Source organism: Gouania willdenowi, unplaced genomic scaffold, assembly GCF_900634775.1.
Source record: "Gouania willdenowi unplaced genomic scaffold, fGouWil2.1 scaffold_441_arrow_ctg1, whole genome shotgun sequence".
In the NCBI taxonomy this organism is placed as follows: domain Eukaryota; kingdom Metazoa; phylum Chordata; class Actinopteri; order Blenniiformes; family Gobiesocidae; genus Gouania; species Gouania willdenowi.
Window position 1 is genome coordinate 26,384 of NW_021145203.1, and position 24,337 is coordinate 50,720.

The window sequence follows — 24,337 nt, forward strand, 5'->3', positions numbered from 1 at the left end:
GGGACACTCTGGCTATACCTGTTTAATACTTAGTGGCAGCAAAATGTCATATTCAAAATATATGTTTTTTTAAATAACTTTATTTCCAATTAAGATTTGATGTGCAAAATGAATGTTCCAGCATTTAAATGTGTGAGAGTGCACGTAGTTAATTTCAAACTAAATAATATATTGTCTAAAAAAGATGTGAGTGTTTTAAATCTCTGAAGAACTGAGTAAACAGTTGTTTTCCCTCATTTCACCTTCTCTCCCTTTCTTTGACTTTTTGTCCTGGTTTTCCTTTCTTGAGGAAAGACATGCTGCTTTCTATCTCCTGCTCCACGTCACATCCACAGTTCAGACTGTAGCAGCACATGTGGGTCGTACCATTAGCACTGTTTACTGTATACTGTGAAGGGCAGCTCGTCCACCTGCGCTCGATCTCTGCCGCATGGAGAAAACCAGCCATAATCACCCAGGCAGGCATCGGTGAAGGGTGAAGAGGTGGGTGGGATCGGCTGCGTGTGTCTCGGTGTATTGGTTACAAGGGGCAGGGGTCAATTAGCATATGTGCGAAACATTTAACTTGAACATTAAACATTTAGATATAGATTTAACATTTAACATTTCGATTTAACATTTAACATTTAAATATAAAATTAAGCATTTAGATATGATATATAACATTTAGATTTAACATTTAGATTTAACATTTAGATTTAACATTTAACATTTCTATATAAGATTTAACATTTAGATATAACATAATGTGTATATATATATACAATAATATAATATATGTATAATATATGTGTCTCTCCTATGGATCAGGACACGATGACGGAACAACATGAGATCCAGGCTGAAGATCAGAGGTGAGACCACGTCAGAGCTTAACACTCACACCTCTGTACATCAGTGTTACACTGTGTGTGTGTGTGTGTGTGTGTGTGTGTGTGTGTATGTGTTCAAGGACCAGGAAGCAGCTCACATCTGGACTTGTACCTGGACCCAGCTGTGTGTCCTTTAGAAGTGACCAGTCCATGGACATACCCATTGTCTTCAAAGGAGGTCCATCTACTGACCCACAGTGAGTACACATAAAGAAGGTTGCTGGTTGTCTTCCTGATGGTCCAGGGGCCTCATTTATTGATCAAACACTAACACACTTTAGGACCAATGCTTGTTAACAATATAAAATAAACTGTATTAATCACTGATCAATGAATGGATCATATACTGTGTGGTAAACAGAGGAGATAAACACGTATATTTATATAAACACATTATTACTGATGGTTTAAACACATGGAGACTGTGATCATCTCAATAAAAAGTACAGGATACTTTACAGTTTTTTATTGATAACAATCATTGGTGGAAAGTGAAGTCACATGATCTAAACTCTAACACATGTCCATCTGTCCAAAGCACAAATGTTGTTAATTACTGTAAATGACTGATTTAGTCTTTATTACATCATATACAATCATTTAGAACCATCAAAGATCTTATTTTATAATCAAACCTGACATAAATCATTCAAAGTTAAAGATCAGATGTATTTAATGTAATTATATTTGTTGTTAGTATTGTGTAGTTCAGTGTGTGTTTCCATGGTAACACTATGTGTTAGTGTTGTGGTTCAATGAGCTTCTGTTGAGACGTGTATGAAGTGTTTAGTTGATGATGAGATTAACTTTATTTAAATGAATATTGTGTTTGTGACATATTTTTGCTACAATTGAAGGAGCAGCTGGTTTTTTTTTAATTTTCATTTTTTTTGGGGGGGGGGGTATTACTAACACACAGACAAAGCAAACCTGTACAAAGGTTAATAAAAGGTAAATATAGAATAATTAGAATCATGGGGACACGCTGGTTATACCTATTTACTCCTGCTCCACGTCACATCTACAGTTCTGTAGCAGCACATGTGGGTCGTACCATTAGCACTGTTTTAAAGGGTGCAGCATTAATAATTGTGTAAAACTGTGATTAACAACCAGCTTATTTTCACACAGGGCCCTTTTCATTCACATATAAACAATCTAAAAATGTTTAAAATGCATCTTTGTACATATATATAGACTTCTGAACCCCTCGCCCTGCCTTAGGCCCTGGGTACTCAGTACCCTTTACCCCCCCAGTCCAATGCCCCTGGTGAAAAGAATGATATTTGATTTGATTTGATTTCAAACATGAACACAACAGCAATCTGTATCTCATAATTAAAAAAATAATGATAATAATAATAATAGTAATAAAAAATGAAAATAAATCAAACAAATCAAAGAGAACAAATGGTATAAAAATCCTGCTGGTGAAGCCTGTACATGTTCTAAAATCAATCAATCAATCAATCTTTTATTTGTATAGCGCCAAATCATAACCAATGGTATCTCAAGACACTTTACAGTAGGGCAGTCTTAAGGACGGACTCTTCATTTTATGGATACACACATATGCATATATACGTATATGCACATATGTATCCCACACCCAACATGAATTCATCATGGCGGCAAGGAAAACCTTCTGTTAAGCAGCAGGAACCTTGTGTGGATCCCATTCCTATGATGAACAGCCATCCACGTTATGCTGTGTTGGGTGTGTGCAGAGGAAAGGGTGGAGACAGAGTTGTTGAGACTCTGTAACTCCACACTAAGGATCCCACAGACGTGGGCGTGGAGGACTCCGCCTCTGTAACATGGTCTCATTCATGAGATGTCATAACAGTGACTGTGCCATGTTTTCTGATAGTAGAGATGCTCCCTCCAAAGTAGGGTGGATTCCATCTCTTCCTATCAGGTTCGGTTTTCCCCAGAAGGATCTCCAATTATCAATGAAGCCCACCTCGTTTTCTGGACACCACCTCGATAGCCAGCGGTTAAATGATGACATGCGGCTATACATGTCATCACTGGTCAGATTTGGTAAGAAACCAGAGAAAATTACGGAGTCCGACATTGTTTTAGCATAAGCACAAACTGATTCAATGTTCACTTTGGTTGCTTCCGACTGACGACGTCGGGAGTCATTAGTGCCGACATGGAGGACTATCCTATCAAATTTACGGTTACTCTTTGCCAGAAACTTTAGATTTGATTCTATGTCGCCCGCTCTGGCCCCTGGGATGCACCTCACGATGCCCGCTGACTTCGCTAGCTTCACGTTTCTCACTATGGAGTCGCCAATTATCAGAGTTTGTTCCCCGGTGAGTGTGTTGTCCTCACGGAGGGGGGAGAACCTGTTTGAGACGTGAACATGGTGGTGTCCCGAGCGGCTTTTTGACCTTCGACTATGCTTACCACGGACAGTAACCCACTCATTGCTGGCCGGGGGGAGGCTAAGCTAGAGCTAGCACGGTCCGCACCGGCTAAGTCCTGCTTGCTAGCTTCGGTTTTGGTATCAGGGGTGCGAAACCGCTTCTCCAGATTGTTGATCCTCGCCTCCATATCTAACAGTACGCTACACTTTATGCAACTACCATTGTCCCTAAAGGAGGACGAGGAGTAACTAAACATCTGACACACCGGGCAGGAGAGCGGAGGGGAGGAGAGAAAAGCCATAGGTGCTAAATTTAAGCTAAGCTAAGCTAAGGACAAAAGGAAGTTTAAAGGAGATTACACTGCCTATAAGCGGCGAGATTGCTTTTTACTTATCTTCGTACGTTTAACTGTACGGTAAAAAATTAAAACAAGTGTTTTCAAGGCTAAAATATCAATGACAACAAGTTTGATTAGAGTTAGCAGAACACAGTAGTAGAGCGCTGCAAGCAGCGGTAGAGCGTAAACAGGAAATGATCAATACGTCACCACGTCAGCACGTCACCAGCCACCAGCTAGTGACGTGCTGACGTGTAGGAGGAGTAGGCGGAAGTATATAATTATATGATCCTACCACATGTAATATCTAGTACTATACATATCATCTTCTTATGATATGCACCTATTTACACTATAAATATACAGTATATACAGTATATACACATAACTCATTGATATATATATCTATATCATTATACAATAAATGTGATCAACTGTACATTCATCTGTCCACACATACACACGTATATACACACACACACACATATATATATATATATATATAGATCATGTGACTTCAATTTCCACCAATGATTGTTAGCAACAAAAAAAACTGTAAGACACGCCTCCAATTGACCATATATGGTAGCAGCATCACTTTAAGAATGAGTGAGTGTGTGTGTGTGTGTGTGTGTGTGTGTGTGTGTGTGTGTGTGTGTGTGTGTGTGTGTTCAAGGACCAGGAAGCAGCGCATACCTGGACCTGGACCTGGACCCAGCTGGGTGTCCTTTGGAAGTAACGAGTCCATGGACAGACTCCTTGACTTCAAAGATGGTCCATCTACTGACCCACAGTGAGTCCACATAAAGAAGGTTGCTGGTTGTCTTCCTGATGGTCCAGGGGCCTCATTTATTGATCCGTTCATAGAACTGGTTCTAAATACGTTCAGACCAATGAAATGTAGAATGTGCACCAGTACAAAAAGAATCAGTATTTATGAAGCGTGTGGACAGAGGTCGTACACACAGCAGTGTTGATTCATCTCTCAGTCCATGTGGACTAAAGTGTCAATCACTTTTCTTTGTTTTCACACTAAATACAGTCACCAACTATTTCCTCAGTCACTAGTTATTATTATTAATAATTATACATTTTTAAAGTCGGGGTTGTGCCAGATTGGAGACAGCATACTAGTTTTTAATTGGCCATTTGTGATGTCCAGGGCTTTCCACCATGCAGTCAGTGTGGAGGCAATTAGTGGGTTTTTAAAGCAGTTGTGATGTTTGAGGGTCGCAGTGATAAAAGGGAGATCAGAGAGTTTAATGTGTTTGCAGTCTAACTGTTCTATTTCTAGCCAGGTGTTGTAGTATTCTTTTGGATTTAGCCATTCTGTTAAATATAGTATTTGGTTTGCTAAGTAATAATGCATGAAATTAGGGGCTTCTAAACCACCCTCGTCTTTGTTTTTTTGAAGGGTAGAAAGGCTTATTTTAGGTTTTTATTTCTAGTATAGAATTTTGTAGTTGTAGAATCTAATCTTTGAAACCATTGTTTTGGTGGTTTCAGTGGTATCATTGAGAACAAGTAGTTTATTTTTGGTAAGATTTTCATTTTAACTGAGGCTATCCTGCCAAGTAGTGAGATGGGGAGATTGTTCCATCTCCGCAGATCTTCTGTGACTTTGTCCAACATCGGATCATGATTTAGTTTAATTAATTCATTTAAGTTTGGTGATATATTTAAGCCTAGATATTTAATTGTATTTGTGGTGGAGGGGTGTTGTGGATTTTGGTGTGCAGGATTCCAAGAGTTTTTTGTCAAAGGGAGGATTGATGATTTTGTCCAGTTAATGGAATAGTCTGATAATTTAGAGAAGCTGTTTATTAGATTAAATACTTCCTCTAAAGAGGATTGCGGTTCTTCCAAATAGAGTAAAATGTCATCCGCGTAGAGATTAATTTTGTGTTCTGAGATGGATGAGTGGATTCCTTTAATAACAGAGTTCTGACGTACAGCTGCTGCGAGAGGTTCAACGAATATTGCAAAAAGCAAAGGTGAGAGTGGACAGCCTTGTCTGGTTCCCCTCTGCAGTGTGAAGCTTTGGGATGTTATTTTGTTTGTGGTTACTGAGGCCTTAGGTTTATTGTACAGGGTGGAGATCCATTGTATGAATGATTCTCCGAAGCCAAATTTGCCAAGGACAGTTAGGAGGAATGACCAGTTTACTCTATCAAATGCTTTTTCTGCATCGAGTGACAAGATTATTGTTTTCTTTTTAGAGTTCTGTGCCATGTTGATCACATTAAACAGTCTTCTCACATTGTCTGTGGAGTGTCTATTTTTAATAAAACCTGTCTGGTCTTGGTGTATAATTGACTGTACTACTTTCTCTAACCTGGATGTGAGTCCTTTGGAAATAATTTTTAAGTCTGTGTTAATAAGTGAGATGGGACGATAGCTTGAGGGTAATATGGGGTTTTTGTCTGGTTTAAGTAACAATTTAATGTTCGCTGTATTCATGTGACCTCCTACATGCCCTTTATTTTTGATCTCTGTTACTACTCTGAAAAATAGTGGAGCCAGCATTGACCAGAAATGTTTAAGGAATTCAGCAGGGAACCCATCTGGACCTGGTGCTTTGCCTGTTGACATGCTGTCTAAAGCATTTTGTAATTCTTGTAAGGTTAATGGTGAGTCTAAGGTGGTTTTCTGATCTATAGTGAGCTGTGGTAGGTTTAGTTTATTAAGAAAGGTTTTAATATCTTCAGGGTCAGGGTTTAAATTTGATGAGTATAAGTTTTGATAATAATCATGAAAGATGTTATTAATGTCCTGAGGTAAGTTTAAAGTTTGACCTGCGTTATCAGAAATTGCTGCTATAAAGGAATTTTCTTTATTATGTTTGAGCTGATTTGCTAAATATTTGCCTGATTTATTATTGTAGTCAAAGTTTTTGTATCGTAATTGTTGCAAAATGAAGTCGGTTTTTTTAGATAAGATGATATTCAGATTAAGTTTTGTATTTTGGAGTTTTTCCCATAAAAGTTCAGAAGGGTTAGCTGCGTATTCTTCCGTAAGTTTTTTGATCTTTTCTTCAAGTGTTTTTTCTGCTATCTGTTCCTGTTTTTTCTTAAAAGAAGAGTATGATATAATCTTCCCTCTAATGACAGCCTTGCCAGTTTCCCAGAGTAAGGACGGTGATATTTCCGGGGAGTCGTTTGTCAATAGAAAGTCCTCCCATTCTTTTCTTATAATTTTTTCAAATTTACTGTCATTAAGTAATGAAGTGTTAAAGCGCCATAGAGAGGATACTTTCTGATTAGAGTCACACTGCAGGGTGAGGGATATTGGGGCATGATCGCTAATAATTATAGGATGTATTTTAGAGGACATCTTATGTACGATGGAATTATTTGAAAGAAAAAAGTCAATTCGGGAGAAGGATTTATGCACGGGGGAGAAGAAGGTATATTCTTTTTTAGTTGGGTTATTCAGTCTCCATACATCTCCTATTCCAAGATCTTCCATGTAATCCATTAATACTTTAGCAGATCGAGATGGTTTTGTATTTGAGCACTTACTAGATCTGTCCAATGATGTGTTGAGCGCCAGATTGAAGTCACCTCCGATGATTAAAGATGAGTCTGCAGAAAGGTCTGAAAGCTCTGAGAAAATTCTATGGAAGAAATCAGGGTCATCATTATTGGGGGCATATAGATTAAGAATTGTGAAACATTTATTACAGATTACTACTTTGATAATAATATATCTACCCTCTGGGTCTATGACGGAGTTGATTATGTTAACGGGTAACCTTTTGTTGAGAAGAACCGAGACTCCTCTTTGTCTGGAATTGAAACATGAATTATATATCTTGTTAAAATTTGAATCTGTCAGGGATTTTTCTTCTGATTTAAGTAAGTGAGTTTCTTGAAAGAAGACAATGTCTGCATTTAATCTTGATACATAGTCAAATATCTTAATCTTTTTAGCCTGTGAGCGAATGCCACGCACATTCCAAGAAGTTACTGTAAACTGATACATAGAATGAGGTGAGTGTTAGTCCATACAGGTGTGAGCATAAGTGAGAATCTGTGAGCATTTGTGCACTGTGTTGTAAAAAGCTAGGATGCAAGGAAAGAAAGAAGAGGAGACATATTTATCATGCGATAGCACCACGGGGTAAAGGACTGGATTGAATAGGTTAGTGAAAAGCACAAACATACAACGACAACAACCAATATCAAAAGAGTAAAAGGAGCAAGGGGTAATTATAGGAGGTATAGGAGGTGGGGGGTGTTGTGGGTGTTGAGTGAGTGTGAAAGAAAAAAAAGAGTGAGGGGTTCGAGACGAGTGAGTTGACATGAGGGTAGAGAGTGTCCTGTGAGAGAGTACGTGCCAAAAAGTGTTTACCAAAATCTAAGCCAATATGTAGCATACATACAAACATACACACACATACGTGTCTATATATACCTATCCATGTTTTTATTTTAGTGTTATTATTATCTTTATGTATTTATTTATTTTAATTATTATTATTGTTATATATATATACATATATTTTTTAAATTTTTTTTTTTTTTTTATGGAGTTATCATTATTTTATATATATTTTCTCTATTTATATATATATATATATATATATACACATATACATACATACATATATATACACATACACATACATATAAACATATATACATAGACATATACATACATATATACATACACACATACATACACATACACACATACATACATATACATGCACATATATACACACATACACATACACACATAAACATATACACATACATATATATATATATATACACACATACATATACATACACACACATCTACATACACATACATATATAAACATATGCATATACACACACATACATACATACATATGTATACATATATACATACACATACACACACACATACATACACACTTTTTTTTTTTTTTTTTTAAATGTATTTATTGTTTTTATTTGCCCTTTTTTTTTTTTAATGTACAGATATATACATACACACACATACAACATATATATTTATTTTAATTTTTTTTTAAATAATGCTACCTTAGCTTCACCATAAGTGGAGAATTATCCTTTCAATGTTAACTCACATAACACCTGTGTTTTTTTTTTTTTTTTTTTTTCATTATTATTATTATTTTTAGATTTGTCTTTCTCAGTAGAGCCAGGGCGTGATGTTTAAGTCCCTAAACAGTTGGCCATCTATGTAAAGCTTGTCTACGACCAGTTTGGAATTTTTGCCTTTCTGTCGGTTTTCTTTAAAGATAGGATACAGGGTTTTTCGACGTTCGTTTATTTCCCGAGGGAATTGATCATTCATGCCGAATTGCGTACCTTTAAGTTCCCGACCTTTACTTTTAACCTGGATCTTCTGTTGAAAGTGCTCAAATTTGGCAATGATGGGACGTGGACGGTTTCCTCTCCGTGGTCCGAGGCGATGGACACGGTGAAATGTGATGTTTTTCACGGTTTCTGCCGGGATTTTAAGCGCCGACGACATGAAGTCTTTCAGCAGAGCATGTGGGTCATCGTTGGGGGTTTCTGGAATACCTGAGAATATTACGTTGTCTCTCATACTGCGAGATTGGATATCCAGGACTGATTCTTTAAGAAACTTGTTTTCTTTTTTCAGCTCTTTTACCTCGGAGCTCACCGCAGATAAAGCTGAATGGATATCATGATTATCTTTTTGTAAGTCCTGGATTTGTTGATAGGCAAATTCCAGGCTGACTTTCATTTCCTGAACGTCTCGGTGCAGTAAGTCGAGCACATCCAGCCTCTTAATTATGGTCTGTAGGAGTTCCGTGTGGGATTCTACCTCGAGGTCTGATGTATCGGTGGCCGAATCGTTTTTCCGGCGCTTCGCCGACTTACCTGATGTACTGGCTTTTGGTCCGGACTCCATCACGTACTCAGCGTAATATCTATCTATGAAGTCCTCGAGGTCCTCCACTCTGGCTGGTGAGAGGGCGCGTGGTCGGCTCTCGTTGGTGGCGTTGATTTAACGGTAAAAATCGTTAGTATGTGCACGTAAACAGGATCGGTAAACTAGTCACGGCAGCGAGCCGCCATGTTGAATTTTCTCAGCTTGTCATGTGACTCTCAGAACATCTCGCGTGACTTACCTCCTGCCACTCTATCTGAAGACATGGGAAGAGAGTGGAATCACTCATCTCCAAGACCTTTTTGAAAATGACAAGATCAGGTCATATAACAATCTAACCCAAGCATTCGATATAAATAAAAGTAACTTTCTACAGTACTTACAAGTAACAGAGACAATAAAGAAAACCACTCCACTAGACTTAACTACGTTACAACCTCCAGAACTGGCTATATATATGAAAAAAATCTCAACAAAATCAAAAAAACTCTCAAAAATATACAGAGCGCTTTCGAACACTAACTGTAATTACTTACCAATCGCGAAGTGGGAGGCCGAACTCTCAATCACCCCGAGCACTGATTTCTGGGCAGAAATTTGTTGTAATACTTTTAAGATGACAAAAAACACAAACCTTCAGCTAATTCAATACAAGGTCCTCCACAGATCCCACATTACCCAACAGAAAATGCATAAAATGGGCTTCTCAGCAACAGACATCTGCTCTCAGTGCACCCAGAATACAGCGGATTCCTATTTACATGCCTTATGGCTTTGCTCCCCAGTTCAACACTTTTGGATTCTAATCACTGAAAAACTGTCCTCCATTTTGGACTACAGAATTCCTTTATCTCCAAATCTTTGTTTGATTGGAGACCTGACAATGCTTCAACCTCCAGCAAACCAATCACAATCAATCCTTGCGGCACTAGCCATAGCAAAAAAAACAATATTACTAAATTGGAAAGACAAAAAATCCTTAAACATAAACCAATGGCAAAATCTCCTCACAGAATTTATTTCCATGGAAAAGATGTCTGCTCTCAGAAAACAAAAAAAAATAACGTGCTTTGAGGAGCGTTGGACTCCTTTTTTAATTGCATTAAATCTAAATTTTTAAAAGCCTGATGATCTAGCCTGCAAGCGACTGCCAGCACCACTCTTTACTAACGCACTAGCCCAACTGTAGGCCGGGGCCGCCTTGGGCCTCTGGGGTGGTCTTGGTCAGGATGGCTGGGGTGGGTTGCCGGGGTGCCTTGTTGCCTCAGCACGGGTGTGCATTCCTTCTGGGTGTTCACGGGGTCCCGGGGCTGTTTGATTTGGCGCCGTTGCCCCTTGCATGCGCATCTGGTTGGTCTCTGGGGCTGGGGCCCTGCGTGCTCCCCTGCCGCTCCTTCCCCTTGCTCCCTGTCCCCCTGTCTCGTCCTCCCCCCCTCCTCCTCCTCCTTTGCTCTTGCGCCCGCCATCCTGTGGGGTTGGGTTTGGGGGGCTCCCGTTGGCCTGGGGCACTGGTGGGGGGGCTGTGGCTCCCGCCTGGGGGACGGGCGGTGCCGTGCCGGGTGGGTTGGCTGGGGGGTGGTCTCGTTGGGGGGCCTGGGGTGGTGGGGTCCTTGGCTCCGGTCCGGGGGGATCCGGGGTGGGGGTGGCTGCTGCCCGGGGTCGGCGATTGCCTCCTGGGTTGCTGGGTGGCGGGGTGTGGCTGTGGGTTGCTCCGTCGGCCCTTGCGGGTCCTTGGCTTGGCTCCCTGGGGCGCACCTTTGCTAGGGATGTCGCTTGCGCGACGAGCCAGGCGGGGCCCCCTCGGGGGCTTTTTGTACGACCGCAATGGCCGGGGTGTGGACGTTATGGCTAGGGGGTGGGGTGAGGGGTGCTATGGGGCCTCCCCGGGGGTCGTATTGGGAGGGTGTGCGGGGGCGCGGCGCGTGGTTCCTGGCCCGGTGGATCCGCGTTGGGATTGACTGGTCTGCTGGCTGGGTGCACCGGGCGCCGTGGGCGCGATTCCGGGGCGGGGGTGCCCCGGGGGCGGATCCTTGGGTTACGTGTCCGGGGAGGTGCTCTCCGGCCATCTGCCCGGGGACCGGCCGCGGCTCGTGGCGGCGCTGCGCAGCCTTGGGCGGGGCGGGGCTGGTGGCCTTGGGCCCGCTGTTGTTCGGGGTGTGCTGGCGTCGGGGGGGTGTCTCGTGCCGGTGCGTGGGTCGTTGGGGATTGCCTCCGTGGGGGGGGGGGGGGCTCTATTGGCGCCGTTGGTGTGGGGGGGCGGTTCCGGGCTGGGGGTGCTTCGGTACTCTGGCTTGCCGGTCCGTGGCTGGCGGGATGGCCCTGCTTGGCGGTGGATGGCGTCCTCTCTCGTCGGGGGGGCCGGGGCCGCCTCCCGGTGGAGAGTGTTGTATCGTGGCGCCGGGTGGGCCTGTGCTGGCCCTGGTGCGGGCATGGGCCTCCCCCCTGCTCGGCCGCTCCCCTTGGTGGCGGGGTGGCGTTGCTCCGGGCCGGCGGGCGGCGGGGGTCGCCCCCTGGGGCGCCAGGGGATGTTGTTGGTGCCTGGCTGTGCCCGGGGGTGGGGGGTGTCGCCGTGCTCCGCGGGGCCGGCGCGGTCTGGGGGGTGCCGTGGGGGGGGGTCTCCGGCTGTGCTGTTCCGGGGCCCGCAGTGCCACTTGCCCGTCTGCGCCATCTACCCTCTCGCGTGGCCCGCCACGCGGACGGGCCCGGCTCACACTGGACAGGCCTCCTACATGTTCACTTCACCCCACTCCCAGCTGGTCTGGCTCACTCACAAAATGCACCACACACCAATACCCAACCCTTGGGGGGCTGGATGGTGGGGCTGGGGGTGGAGGGGGCCGCCACCTGTGTTACTATGTAGTGGCGTGGGGGCGGCCCTCCCACCCTCCCACCTCTAGTTGCCCTACTAATCCCTCCAATTTTAATTGCATCTCAACATGTCACCCCCCGGAGGGTGTATCATCATTTACACCCTCCGGCCTATTACACCACATACACATAAATCCACAGAGGCTGGAGGGGGGGCACCGCTCCCCTCCATCCCCCTTCTTTTAATTACACCCCATACATTCACCAAACACACACATTCACACAGGGGATCGGGAAGTGCCTCTCCATTGAGGAATGAAGAGGCACCATAACAGGGTGGTGGGTTGGTACACATATTTGGGCCTCTCCGGTGGGGGCCTGGCCCCTCTGTTGGTGGCTGGGCCACTGCATAGAGTAAAAGCACATCAAGATGGTGCGGTCGGGCGTGGCGGTGGGTCTGGGGGGGCTTTGCCGGGATCTCTCCTTGCGGGGTCTTTCCGGGCTGTGTCGGCCGGGTGGGGCGCGGGGGTGCCTCTCCCCCTTCGGTGTGGCTTGGTGCTTGCTTTGTCTCCTGGTGGCCTTGGGGGCGGGCCCCGCGGTGTGCGGGCCCGGGGCGGCCTGCCTCGCCGGTTTGGGGGGTGGGTGTGCTGGGGGGGTGCTGGTGTCCTCACCGGGGTTGGGGCAGGGTTGTTTGGCGCCTCGGGATGATGCTGTTTACTGGGGGGGCGGCGTTAGCTGTTCCGATGGTTGAGGTTGCTTTCGGCCGCCTGGTGGGTATGTCCTGCCATCTGCGGACTGGTGGGTGGGTCCGGGGCATCTTTGGCTGGGGGCTGCTGTCCCGCGCTGGATGTGTGCCGTTGGGGTGCCTCCGTCCCCGCGGTGGGGGTCGCCGGTTGCTCGCGGGCCGGCGGGGGGCGCTGCCCGGTGGCTTGCGCTGTCCGGGGGGCGGCGGGCCCTGGGCTGCTGGCCTTGTGCTGTCTGGGGCTGTGCGGTCCTGCTGGGCTGTGGCCGGGACCTGGGCTGGGGTGGGGGGCGCGTCCCGGGGGGCTTGGCCCGGGGGCTTGCCCTTGGGGGGTCCTGGTCCCTGGGGGTGCTCCTGGGGCCCGGGGTGCTTGGCCGGCTGGCCGGGCCGGTCCTGGCGGGGGTTGGGGGTTGGAGTCGGTGGCGTGGTGCGCTGGGTCCTTGGCTCCTTGGGGGCTTTTCGGGTGTGTATGGGGGGGGCAATGGCAGCCTCTCGGCTTGGGACCTTGGGGCGTTCGGGGGGCTGCTTGGCCGTGGGGTGGTCGCCGGGGGCCCCTAGATCTCTCGCTCTTTCTGCTGGCCCGACTGCTTCTTCGGGCCCGGGGGCGGCTTATGGGTTTTGCAGGAGCGGCTCTTGGAATCACATTTGTCATGGACGCACTGGCCTCGGGCTGTGGGATAACACTCTTACTGGGCTCAACCATAGACACGTTGTTCCCAAATACCTGTTTTATGTAACTTCCACTCACTTCCTCCTCTGCTCACAGCCACCACCATTATTCCTAAGCCGCACACTGGTCACCAGACTGGCTTGATAACACAACAATAAGCACAATATACACAACCACAATTTCACATCACATCACTTGAAACTTATTGACTATTCCCCACCCATTCGTTTTCCTATCTTGTATCCCTCCTCCCTGTTAACTCCCCCCCCCCACCCCCCTCACCCTGGTGTAACACTGCCCTCTCTCTTTTTTACATCCTCCCTTTAATAAAGTATTTACCCTTCCCTAGGGAGGGCTGGTGATGGTCACAATTATGCAATGAAATAAATTCATTTATTTAATTGCAATAATAAAATATGCATTGCTGTTAAAAGATTGCACTTCTTGTAGTGTTAACCTTCAACAGCATGTGCAAACAAGGTAAAAAAAAAAAATTAATAATTATACATTATTATAATTAATTCACCACCTGATAAACACTAAACTTTTACAGCACATTTTTCAAACACTAACACACTTTAGGACCAATGCTTGTTAACAATATAAAATAAACTGTATTAATCTTTGATCAATGAATGGATCATATACTGTGTGGTAAACAGAGGAGATAAACACGTATATTTATATAAACATATTATTACTGATGGTTTAAACAAATGGAGACTGTGATCATCTCAATAAAAAGTACAGGATACTTTACAGTTTTTTATTGATAACAATCATTGGTGGAAAGTGAAGTCACATGATCTAAACTCTAACACATGTCCATCTGTCCAAAGCACAAATGTTGTTAATTACTGTAAATGACTGATTTAGTCTTTATTACATCATATACAATCATTTAGAACCGTCAAAGATCTTATTTTATAATCAAACCTGACATAAATCATTCAAAGTTAAAGATCAGATGTATTTAATGTAATGATCTTTGTTGTTCGTATTGTGTAGTTCAGTGTGTGTTTCCATGGTAACACTATGTGTTAGTGTGGTGGTTCAATGAGCTTCTGTTGAGACGTGTATGAAGTGTTTAGTTGATGATGAGATTAACTGTTGATCTGAGATCATGATGGACATGTGTTAGAGTTTAGATCATGTGACTTCACTTTGCACCAATGATTGTTAGCAATAAGACACGCCTCCAATTGACCATATATGGGAGCAGCATCACTTTAAGAATGAGTGAACAGTGTGTGTGCGTGTGCGTGTGCGTGTGTGTGTGTTCAAGGACCAGGAAGCAGCGCATACCTGGACCTGGACCTGGACCCAGCTGGGTGTCCTTTGGAAGTAACGAGTCCATGGACAGATTCCTTGACTTCAAAGGTGGTCCATCTACTGACCCACAGTGAGTCCACATAAAGAAGGTTGCTGGTTGTCTTCCTGATGGTCCAGGGGCCTCATTTATTGATCCGTTCATAGAACTGGTTCTAAATACGTTCAGACCAATGAAATGTAGAATGTGCACCAGTACAAAAAGAATCAGTATTTATGAAGCGTGTGGACAGAGGTCGTACACACAGCAGTGTTGATTCATCTCTCAGTCCATGTGGACTAAAGTGTCAATCACTTTTCTTTGTTTTCACACTAAATACAGTCACCAACTATTTCCTCAGTCACTAGTTATTATTATTAATAATTATACATTATTATAATTAGTTCACCACCTGATAAACACTAAACTTTTACAGCACATTTTTCAAACACTAACACACTTTAGGACCAATGCTTGTTAACAATATAAAATAAACTGTATTAATCTCTGATCAATGAATGGATCATATACTGTGTGGTAAACAGAGGAGATAAACACGTATATTTATATAAACATATTATTACTGATGGTTTAAACACATGGAGACTGTGATCATCTCAATAAAAAGTACAGGATACTTTACAGTTTTTTATTGCTAACAATCATTGGTGGAAAGTGAAGTCACATGATCTAAACTCTAACACATGTCCATCTGTCCAAAGCACAAATGTTGTTAATTACTGTAAATGACTGATTTAGTCTTTATTACATCATATAAAATCATTTAGAACCATCAAAGATCTTATTTTATAATCAAACCTGACATAAATCATTCAAAGTTAAAGATCAGATGTATTTAATGTAATGATCTTTGTTGTTAGTATTGTGTAGCTCAGTGTGTGTTTCCATGGTAACACTATGTGTGTGTGTTGTGGTTCAAAGAGCTTCTGTTGAGACGTGTATGAAGTGTTTAGTTGATGATGAGATTAACTGTTGATCTGAGATCATGATGGACATGTGTTAGAGTTTAGATCATGTGACTTCACTTTGCACAAATGATTGTTAGCAATAAGACACGCCTCCAGTTAACCATATATGGTAGCAGTATCACTTTAAGAATGAGTGAACAGTGGATTCTGACCAAAGCTATAAGTGTGTGTGTGTGTGTGTGTGTGTGTGTGTGTGTGTGTGTGTGTGTGTGTACTGGTTCTAAATATTTTCTACAGTGAAGTAATGAGGGTGTGTTAGAGTCCCAGCATGTAACAAACAAATGGTAAAAACGACTCATCTTGGTGGTTAAAGTTACCAGCAAATGGTTTATCAGGTTATCAGTAAACCTGCGCTTAAAAACAATTTGAATTTGAGTTTTATTTTGAAAGTCTTAGAATAACAAAGCAGAACAAACACTCAATTGTGTAATTCTTCAGCTGAAAGTGTGTAGGTTGAAGCAAAGCTTATATATACAGTAGCTACCCTATCACAATAAAACTAAACAAGGTTCTCTACTAGGGATGTAACGATTCACTCAACTCCCGATACGATTCGATTCACGATACTGGGTTCACGATACGATTCTCTCACGATTTATTTTACAAAATGGGACTAGACCGATTTTTTTATTGGGAAAAAAACTAGAAAATACTGTACTATTTTCATTTTATTTTTCATTTTCAAAAGAATTCCTTGATAAACAATTCAAAACAATGCAATTTAACTAAAAATAAATCTTGAATGAAATAAATAAAGGAATAATACAAATGAAAATGAAGCCTATTAATTTAAATTCTGGTTCTATAATAAACAATGTAAAACTGCATAATAGTTCTTTTTCTTTTAAAAGTGCAACTGAAAATGTATTTTGTGCCTTAACAATTAGACTTTTAAAAAAAAAAAAAAAAACGTGATTACACTGATTTACGTCATATTTGTTTGGACCAGCAGAGGGCGCTGGTAACCCAGTGGTCGGTTGACATGCAGATATCTTGCAGTGAAGAAGAGAAGCTATGCTAGCAGACAGAACTAATAGAAAAACATGACTTTTACAGATATTCAAGTAATATTAGATATTATTTCGGTGCTAAAGGGGTAAGGAATCATTTATTAACATATTTAAGAGTAGAAGGCGGCCAGAAAGAAAGTATTAGCAGACTCCGCCCGCCGCCTACATTTGTTGATAGCGTCCTCTGCTGGTTAAAAAAAGTACTGCGATTCAATTTTCAGAAAATCGCTATCAACCGTGATACCTATAAATCGATTTTTAACTGCCTTACGATTAATCGTTACATCCCTATTCTCTACATAATATCACACACACAAAACAATATTTTACTTATATTACTATTTTCACAATAAACATTCAATATATATTCTGCACAAATTTTATATATGTAGTTTATACATTCACATCAAACATATATACTGTACATACATACACGGATGTATATGACATGTACATCATATTAATATGAAACTATTTTATATTTATGACACAAATGTCATCAAATACATTTAGAGTGGCAATATATAGTGGTTAGCACGTCCGCCTCACAGCAAGAAGGTTCTGGGTTCAAGCCCTGGGGTGGACACCTGGGTCCTTTCTGTGTAGAGTTTGCATGTTCTCCCTGTGCTGCGTGGGTTTCCTCCAGGTACTCAGGCTTCCTCCCACAATCCAAAAACATGACTGTAAGGTTGATTGGAGTCTCTAAATTGGATGAAAATGGATGGATGGATGTACATATTATATATTAATGCTGTCCTAGGTAAAATAATTGTTCTTCTTTCTTTATACTTACTAACGATATATGATTTAAAAAGCTTTTTAAACTGGTTTATGTTGGTGCTTTGTTTTATTTCATCCTTTAGACAGTTCCATAATTTAACCCCTGATATTGTTATACTCATCTTTTTCAATGTTGTTCTAGCATATTGTATATTTAAATGTAGTTTTACTCTTAAATTATTTTCCCCTTCTCCCTCTAAAAATCTTTTCTCAACCCTTTTGGAAGTAAACCTTTACTTGTTTTATAAATCATTTGGACAGTTTAGAGTTTGATGAGATCTGGAGTTTTAAATCTGGTGTTTTTAACAATAATCCATGTGTGTGTTCTCTGTATCCTGTGTTATGTATCAATCTGATGGATCTTTTTTTACATTGTGAATAACGGTTGGATCTTTGTCATGTATGTATTTCCTCAAACTTCAAGATAGTAAATTAAATATGGTAAAACAAGTGTATAATAAAGAGTGTGCAATGCTTTTTTATTAAGAATGAGCCTTGTTTTGCCCAGAACAGCAATAGAAATACTCCTCACCGTCTTCCCTTTAATGTATTTAATGTGTGACTTCTAGTAGATCCCGTGGTCCAAGATCACACCAAAAAATGTGACTTTGTTCACTCTTTCTATGTTAATATTGTCTATATTTACTTTTACATCTTTATTTTATTTTTTTCTGTTTTCCAAATAACATAAAATTAGTTTTTTAGGTTTAATGGTAATTTATTATTGTTTTAGTTTACACATCTCCATAGTGACCATCCTCAAGAGCTGCCATCAGTCCACATCAGTACAAAGCATATTGGTTTCATCTGCAAATAACACATATTTTAGTTTTTCACTTACTTTACAAATTACATTCATATACATTATGAAAATGTTTTGCCCTAAAACTGACCCCTGTGGTACCCCACATTTAATATTTAAACAACCTGATTTGGTCTGTCATATCTGTACAAACTGTTTTCTGTTGCATAAATAACTTTTTATCCAGTCCAAAACATTACATTAAATTACCCCTTTTCCTTTTTTCTTATAAGTGTATTGTAGTAAACTGTATCAAACGCCTTCTTAAGATCTGAGAACACTCAATACCAGGTTATTTTTTTATTAAATCTGTTAGTGCTTGTGCTGTTGATCAATTATTCCTGAAACCAAACTACCTATATGTTAATAATTCTTTTTTTTTTTTTTTTTACAAAACCATCAAATCTATTTATAAATATGATAAATTGATAAAGCGTTGCCTCGGCTCCTTGTGACAGTGAGACATATAATAATAATAATAATAATATATTACATCAAAGACGAAACAGGCAAACACATATGACACCAATCCATGTACTGATAGTTCTTTGGTTATTTAGTTTCAATTTTTTATTTATTTATTTTTTTAAGTATTATGAAGTTTGTTTCCAATTTGAGGGTCACTTGGTACCAGCAACAACTGCTGGATTTTAACGGTATTGCACAAGTTACAAGTTTAAATATGACAGATTGCATTCTCCAAATGTGTTCCAAAAGTCACATGCACAGAGACAGCCAATAGAATGTCCTGGTTTGATGACACACACATACGGATGTTAATACAGACACAGAATAGATTACATACAGACAACTATGTTTACAAATACTTATTCTACACTCGGATTGAAATACAGACACAGAGATCAAAATAGAGACACACAGATTGGATAAAACACACATAAATAGGTTTGTTGCAAAAATAGCCCCATATCACTGTTCTACCACTAGGTGTTTATATTACATTTAGATTTACTTCTGTTTCTACGTTCACACACAACTTTATCAATAACATATTTTGATTTGAATGATCTGTGCTTATCAACATGTAATAAATGAGGCTTCAGGTTCTTCACACTCAAAACTCTGTATGTGTTTGAACCAGAACCGAGCCCAGACTAAGTGGACCTGGACCTGAACCCAGTTGTGTGTCCTTTAGAAGTAACGAGTCCATGGGCAGACCCATTGACTTCAAAGGACGACAATCAACTGACCCACAGTAAGTGAACATAAATAAGGTTGTTTGTTTTCTTCCTGATGGTCCAGGTTCTTCACACTCCACACTGATAAAGCATAAGTAAACATGACTCAGCACCTCTGATGGACTATGTTTGTTATTGAAGTGGTGTTGATGTAAATCTCAGCAAACAGTGGAAGGTGAAAGAGAAAAGGCTTTGTAGGAATGGTCTCCAGTGTGTAGGTGAGTCTTAGACAGAGTGTGATCTTCAGATTTGTGAAGGACTGAAGACAAATAAAGCCTCAGTCCAACAGACTTGTTCTCCTGTTCAGTGGAAACATGCTGAGATGTTCCACACGTGAGCTGAGCTCCAAAGGCTGCTCCACACTCACTGCACTGTGGCTCTGCAGGACATCACCCACTGTTACTGATGTTCACATGATGTTAGCAGAGCTTCCTGTGCTTTCCTCCAGCTGCTCCTCAGCATGTCTGAGTGTCTGTGTCTTCTCCACAGCAGCTTGGAGGGTGTGGATGGTTCCTCTGGAGCTGATCCTGACTCCATCTTTACGGTGTGTACGTCTACAAAGACACTGACACACTGTCAGCCTGTGATCAAACCACTGTACACACACACACACACGCACGCACACACACACACACACACACACACACACACACACACACACACACACACACACACACACACACACACACACACACACACACACACACACACACACAGATGATTGCAGCAGGCCTTCACTCATCACCTTTAATGTGTTTGTGTTCCAGCTGCTGGAGGACAACATCATCATCTTTGTTAAAGCTGAACTCAAACACATGCAGAAGATTGTGGATGGAGATGATCCAGAGTGCTCAGAGAGTCAGATGGAGGATGAAGATGAGGAGCAGAGGAGGAGCAGGGAGGCCTTTCTGAACATCACACTGTATTTCCTGAAGAGGATGAAGCAGGAGGAGTTGGCTGAGCGTCTGCAGAGCAGTAAGAGCATGTGAACATCTTCACTGTGAGGAACATCACATGAAAGACACAAAGCTGGCTTTTCTTTTTCAAAGCATGATTCAATCAGTCACATTTAATCTGAGGAACCATCCAGACTGAGAACATCACACACTTTGATCTCCAATGTTCAAACCTGCTCTGACTTCTCCACTCTAACATTAAGTTTTTCTTCATTCAGGAACAAAGGCTCATCAATACCAACGTGAGCTGAAGTCCAAGCTGAAGAAGAAATTCCAGTGTGTGTTTGAGGGCGTGGCTAAAGCAGGAAGTCAAACTCTCCTGAAGGAGATCTTCACAGAGCTCTACATCACAGAGGGAGGGGGTGGAGAGGTCAACCAGGAACATGAGGTCATGCAGATAGAAACAGCATCCAGGAGATCAGACACAGCAGAAAGAGCCATCACACTAGAAGAGCTCTTTAAAGCCCCTCCTGGAAGACCTCGACCAATCAGGACAGTGATGACAAAGGGCGTGGCTGGCATTGGGAAAACACTCTTAACACACAAGTTCACTGTGGACTGGGCTGAAGACAAAGCCCAGCAGGAGGTCCACTTCACATTCCCACTAACCTTCAGAGAGCTGAACGTGCTGAGGGGGAGGAGCTTCAGCTTGGTGGGACTTGTTGATTACTTCTTCTCTGGAAGCAAAGAAGCAGGAATTTGCAGCTTCCAGGACTTCCTGGTTTTGTTCATCTTGGATGGTCTAGATGAGTGTCGGCTCTCTCTGGACTTCCTCAGCACTCAGACCCTGACAGATGTCTCAGAGTCCACCTCAGTAGAGGTTCTGCTGATAAACCTCATCAGAGGAGAACTGCTTCCATCAGCCCTCCTCTGGATAACCACACGGCCTGCAGCAGCCAATCAGATCCCTCCTGAGCATGTGGACATGGTGACAGAGGTCAGAGGGTTCACTGACCTTCAGAAGGAGGAGTACTTCAGGAGGAGGTCCACAGATAAAGAGCAGGTCAGCAGGATCATTTCCCACATCAGGATGTGTCGTAGCCTCCACATCATGTGCCACATCCCGCTCTTCTGCTGGATCACTGCTACAGTTCTGGAGGACATGTTGAAGAGCAGAGAGGAGGGAGAGCTGCCCAGGACTCTGACTCAGATCTACAGCCACTATGTGGTCCTTCAGAACAAAGTCAAGATGGTGAAGTTTGATGGAGGAGCTGCCACAGATCCACACTGGAGTCCACAGAGCAGGAAGATGATGGAGTTTCTGAGAAAACTGGCTTTTGAGCAGCTGCAGAAAGGAAACCTGATTTTCTATGAGAGTGACCTGACAGAATGTGGCACGGACCTCAGAGCAGCCTCAGTGTGCTCAGGAGTGTTCACACAGGTATTCAGAGAGGAGAGCAGCCTGTACCAGGACAAGGTGTTCACCTTCATCCACCTGAGCCTTCAGGAGTTTCTGGCTGCTCTTCATGTCCATCAGACCTTCATCAGCTCTAAAGTCAACCTGCTGGAACATCAACCACAGAAGAAGAAGAGCTTCAAGATGTCTACAATTCAAAAACCAACTCTGAACCTTCTCCACCAGAGTGCTGTGGACGAGGCCTTACAGAGTCCAAACGGACACTTGGACTTGTTCCTCCGCTTTTTGCTGGGTCTTTCACTGCCGACCAATCAGAGGCTCCTACAAGGCCTGCTGACACAAACAAGAAGTGACTCACAGACCAATCAGAAAACAGTTAAATACATCAAGAAGAAGCTGAGTGACAGTTTGTCCACAGAGAGAAGCATCAACCTGTTCCACTGTCTGAATGAAGTGAATGATCACTCTCTGCTGGAGCAGATCCAACAGTCCATGAGATCAGGAAGTCTCTCCACAGAGAAACTGTCTCCTGCTCAGTGGTCAGCTCTGGTCTTCATCTTACTATCATCACAAGAACATCTGGATGTCTTTGACCTGAAGAGATTCTCTCCTTCAGAGGATACTTTTCTGAAGCTGCTCCCAGTGATCAAAGCCTCCAAGAAAGTTGAGTATGTGACTTTAGAAGAACATGTCTTTAATTCTGTCACAGACAAACATCTGAAAGGTTTCTCTGTTTCTTCATCAGGTTGAGTTCCTGTGGTCTCTCAAAGAGAAGCTGTGCAGCTCTGTCCTCAGTCCTCAGCTCTCAGTCCTCCAGTGTGAAACATCTGGACCTGAGTAACAATGATCTGCAGGATTCAGGAGTGAAGCTGCTGTGTGAAGGACTGAAGAGTCCTCAATGTAAACTGGACTCTCTCAGGTCAGTGAGATCACATGTTCCATCAATATTGTCCTGTTCCTCGTCTCCTCACTTGTTTCCTGAGTTGTGGATGTTTTTTCTGAATCCAGTCTGTCAGGTTGTGTCATCACAGAGGTGGGCGGGGCTTCTCTGGCAGCAGCTTTGAGCTCCAACTCCTCCAGTGTGAGAGAGCTGGACCTGAGCTACAACCATCCAGGAGACTCAGCAGTGAAGCTGCTCTTTCAGAGACTGAACACTCTGAGGTGAGACACATCACAGCAGCTCATCACATGTTCACATCAATCCCCATCACATGTGTGACAGAGAGCTGTATCAGAGGAATGTGATGAAGGTGTGAGAGGTGGGACACTAAAGGAGGAGGACTGGGACAGGTTAGAGGGATGAAGAACAGAGATAAGAAAGGAGTGAGGAGTGAGGAGAGGCTGATGGAGAACTATGAGGAGCTGATGAAGGAATGAGAGAGAAGATCAGAGGAGGTGGAACCAATCAGTGAGGATTGTGTTCATACAAAAATATAAATATATCTTATGGAATTACATCTAAATCTTTTCTCTGACACAACAAAAGTTAGGGATGAACTGAAATGTAAATTACTGGTTGAAAACCTAAATAACATTACATTTCCAGCTCTAAATGTTACTAACCACTAAAATAAAACATTGCAATTGTCTAAATTATTACCAATGTTTCAAATAATCAATCAATTAAAAGGTAGGGGAGGGGATTTTTTCCAGAAATTTTTTTTAAGTTTTTGGTTGAAATTGTCTTAATGTTCTGACATAAATTAAGTTCTTATGTGCTCTGAAAAAGGAACAAAAAAAATCCATCAAGTGTAGCAGCTGTAAACCTGTAAAAACTTTGACCAATAATAAAATTATAAATTAAATTATATAAAAATAATTTTTTTATTAACCAATCACGTCTTTCTGTCTCCGTGCTGATTCTCCACCCCTCGCGTGCACAAGCCCACACTAAAAGTGGTGACAAACTTAAAACAGAGTTTTTAGTTACATTTTTTAACCCACCACCCGTAACTTATTATATTTATTAAAAAATAAATAAATCATAAATTGAAACATAGACTAAATCAAATACTTATCCAATGGTTTCTGTTCTCAGCTGGTGATGTCTGTATCCTGTGAACAAGAAACTACAACATTTATATACATTTCAAAGGTTGATTATGATTTTTTTTTAAATAATTCAAGTAATAATTTCTATCTAATTCTATCCATCTCTACTGATATTTATATAGATTACAAGGGAACAGATTTTTGATTGTATTTATGTCTTTATTATCTCTCTAAAGAGTCCTAGTTAAATCTATAGACCACG

At 42.1% G+C, this 24,337-nt stretch overlaps 1 protein-coding gene and 1 long non-coding RNA gene across 2 annotated transcripts; both read left to right on the plus strand.

The window, feature by feature from the left end:
* Positions 1-824: 824 nt before the first annotated feature.
* On the plus strand, positions 825-4,484 carry LOC114460476 (uncharacterized). The gene is made up of 3 exons (XR_003673644.1): positions 825-854; positions 953-1,069; positions 4,264-4,484. It is a non-coding gene; the product is annotated as an uncharacterized LOC114460476 (long non-coding RNA).
* A 16,213-nt stretch (positions 4,485-20,697) lies between these two features.
* LOC114460475 (protein NLRC3-like) lies at positions 20,698-22,977 on the plus strand (the record flags this gene model as incomplete). The annotated part of the gene is made up of 3 exons (XM_028442373.1): positions 20,698-20,745; positions 20,945-22,751; positions 22,829-22,977. Coding segments are annotated over exons 1-3 (1,993 nt in total), but the record flags the coding sequence as incomplete, so codon positions are not given.
* Positions 22,978-24,337: the final 1,360 nt, after the last annotated feature.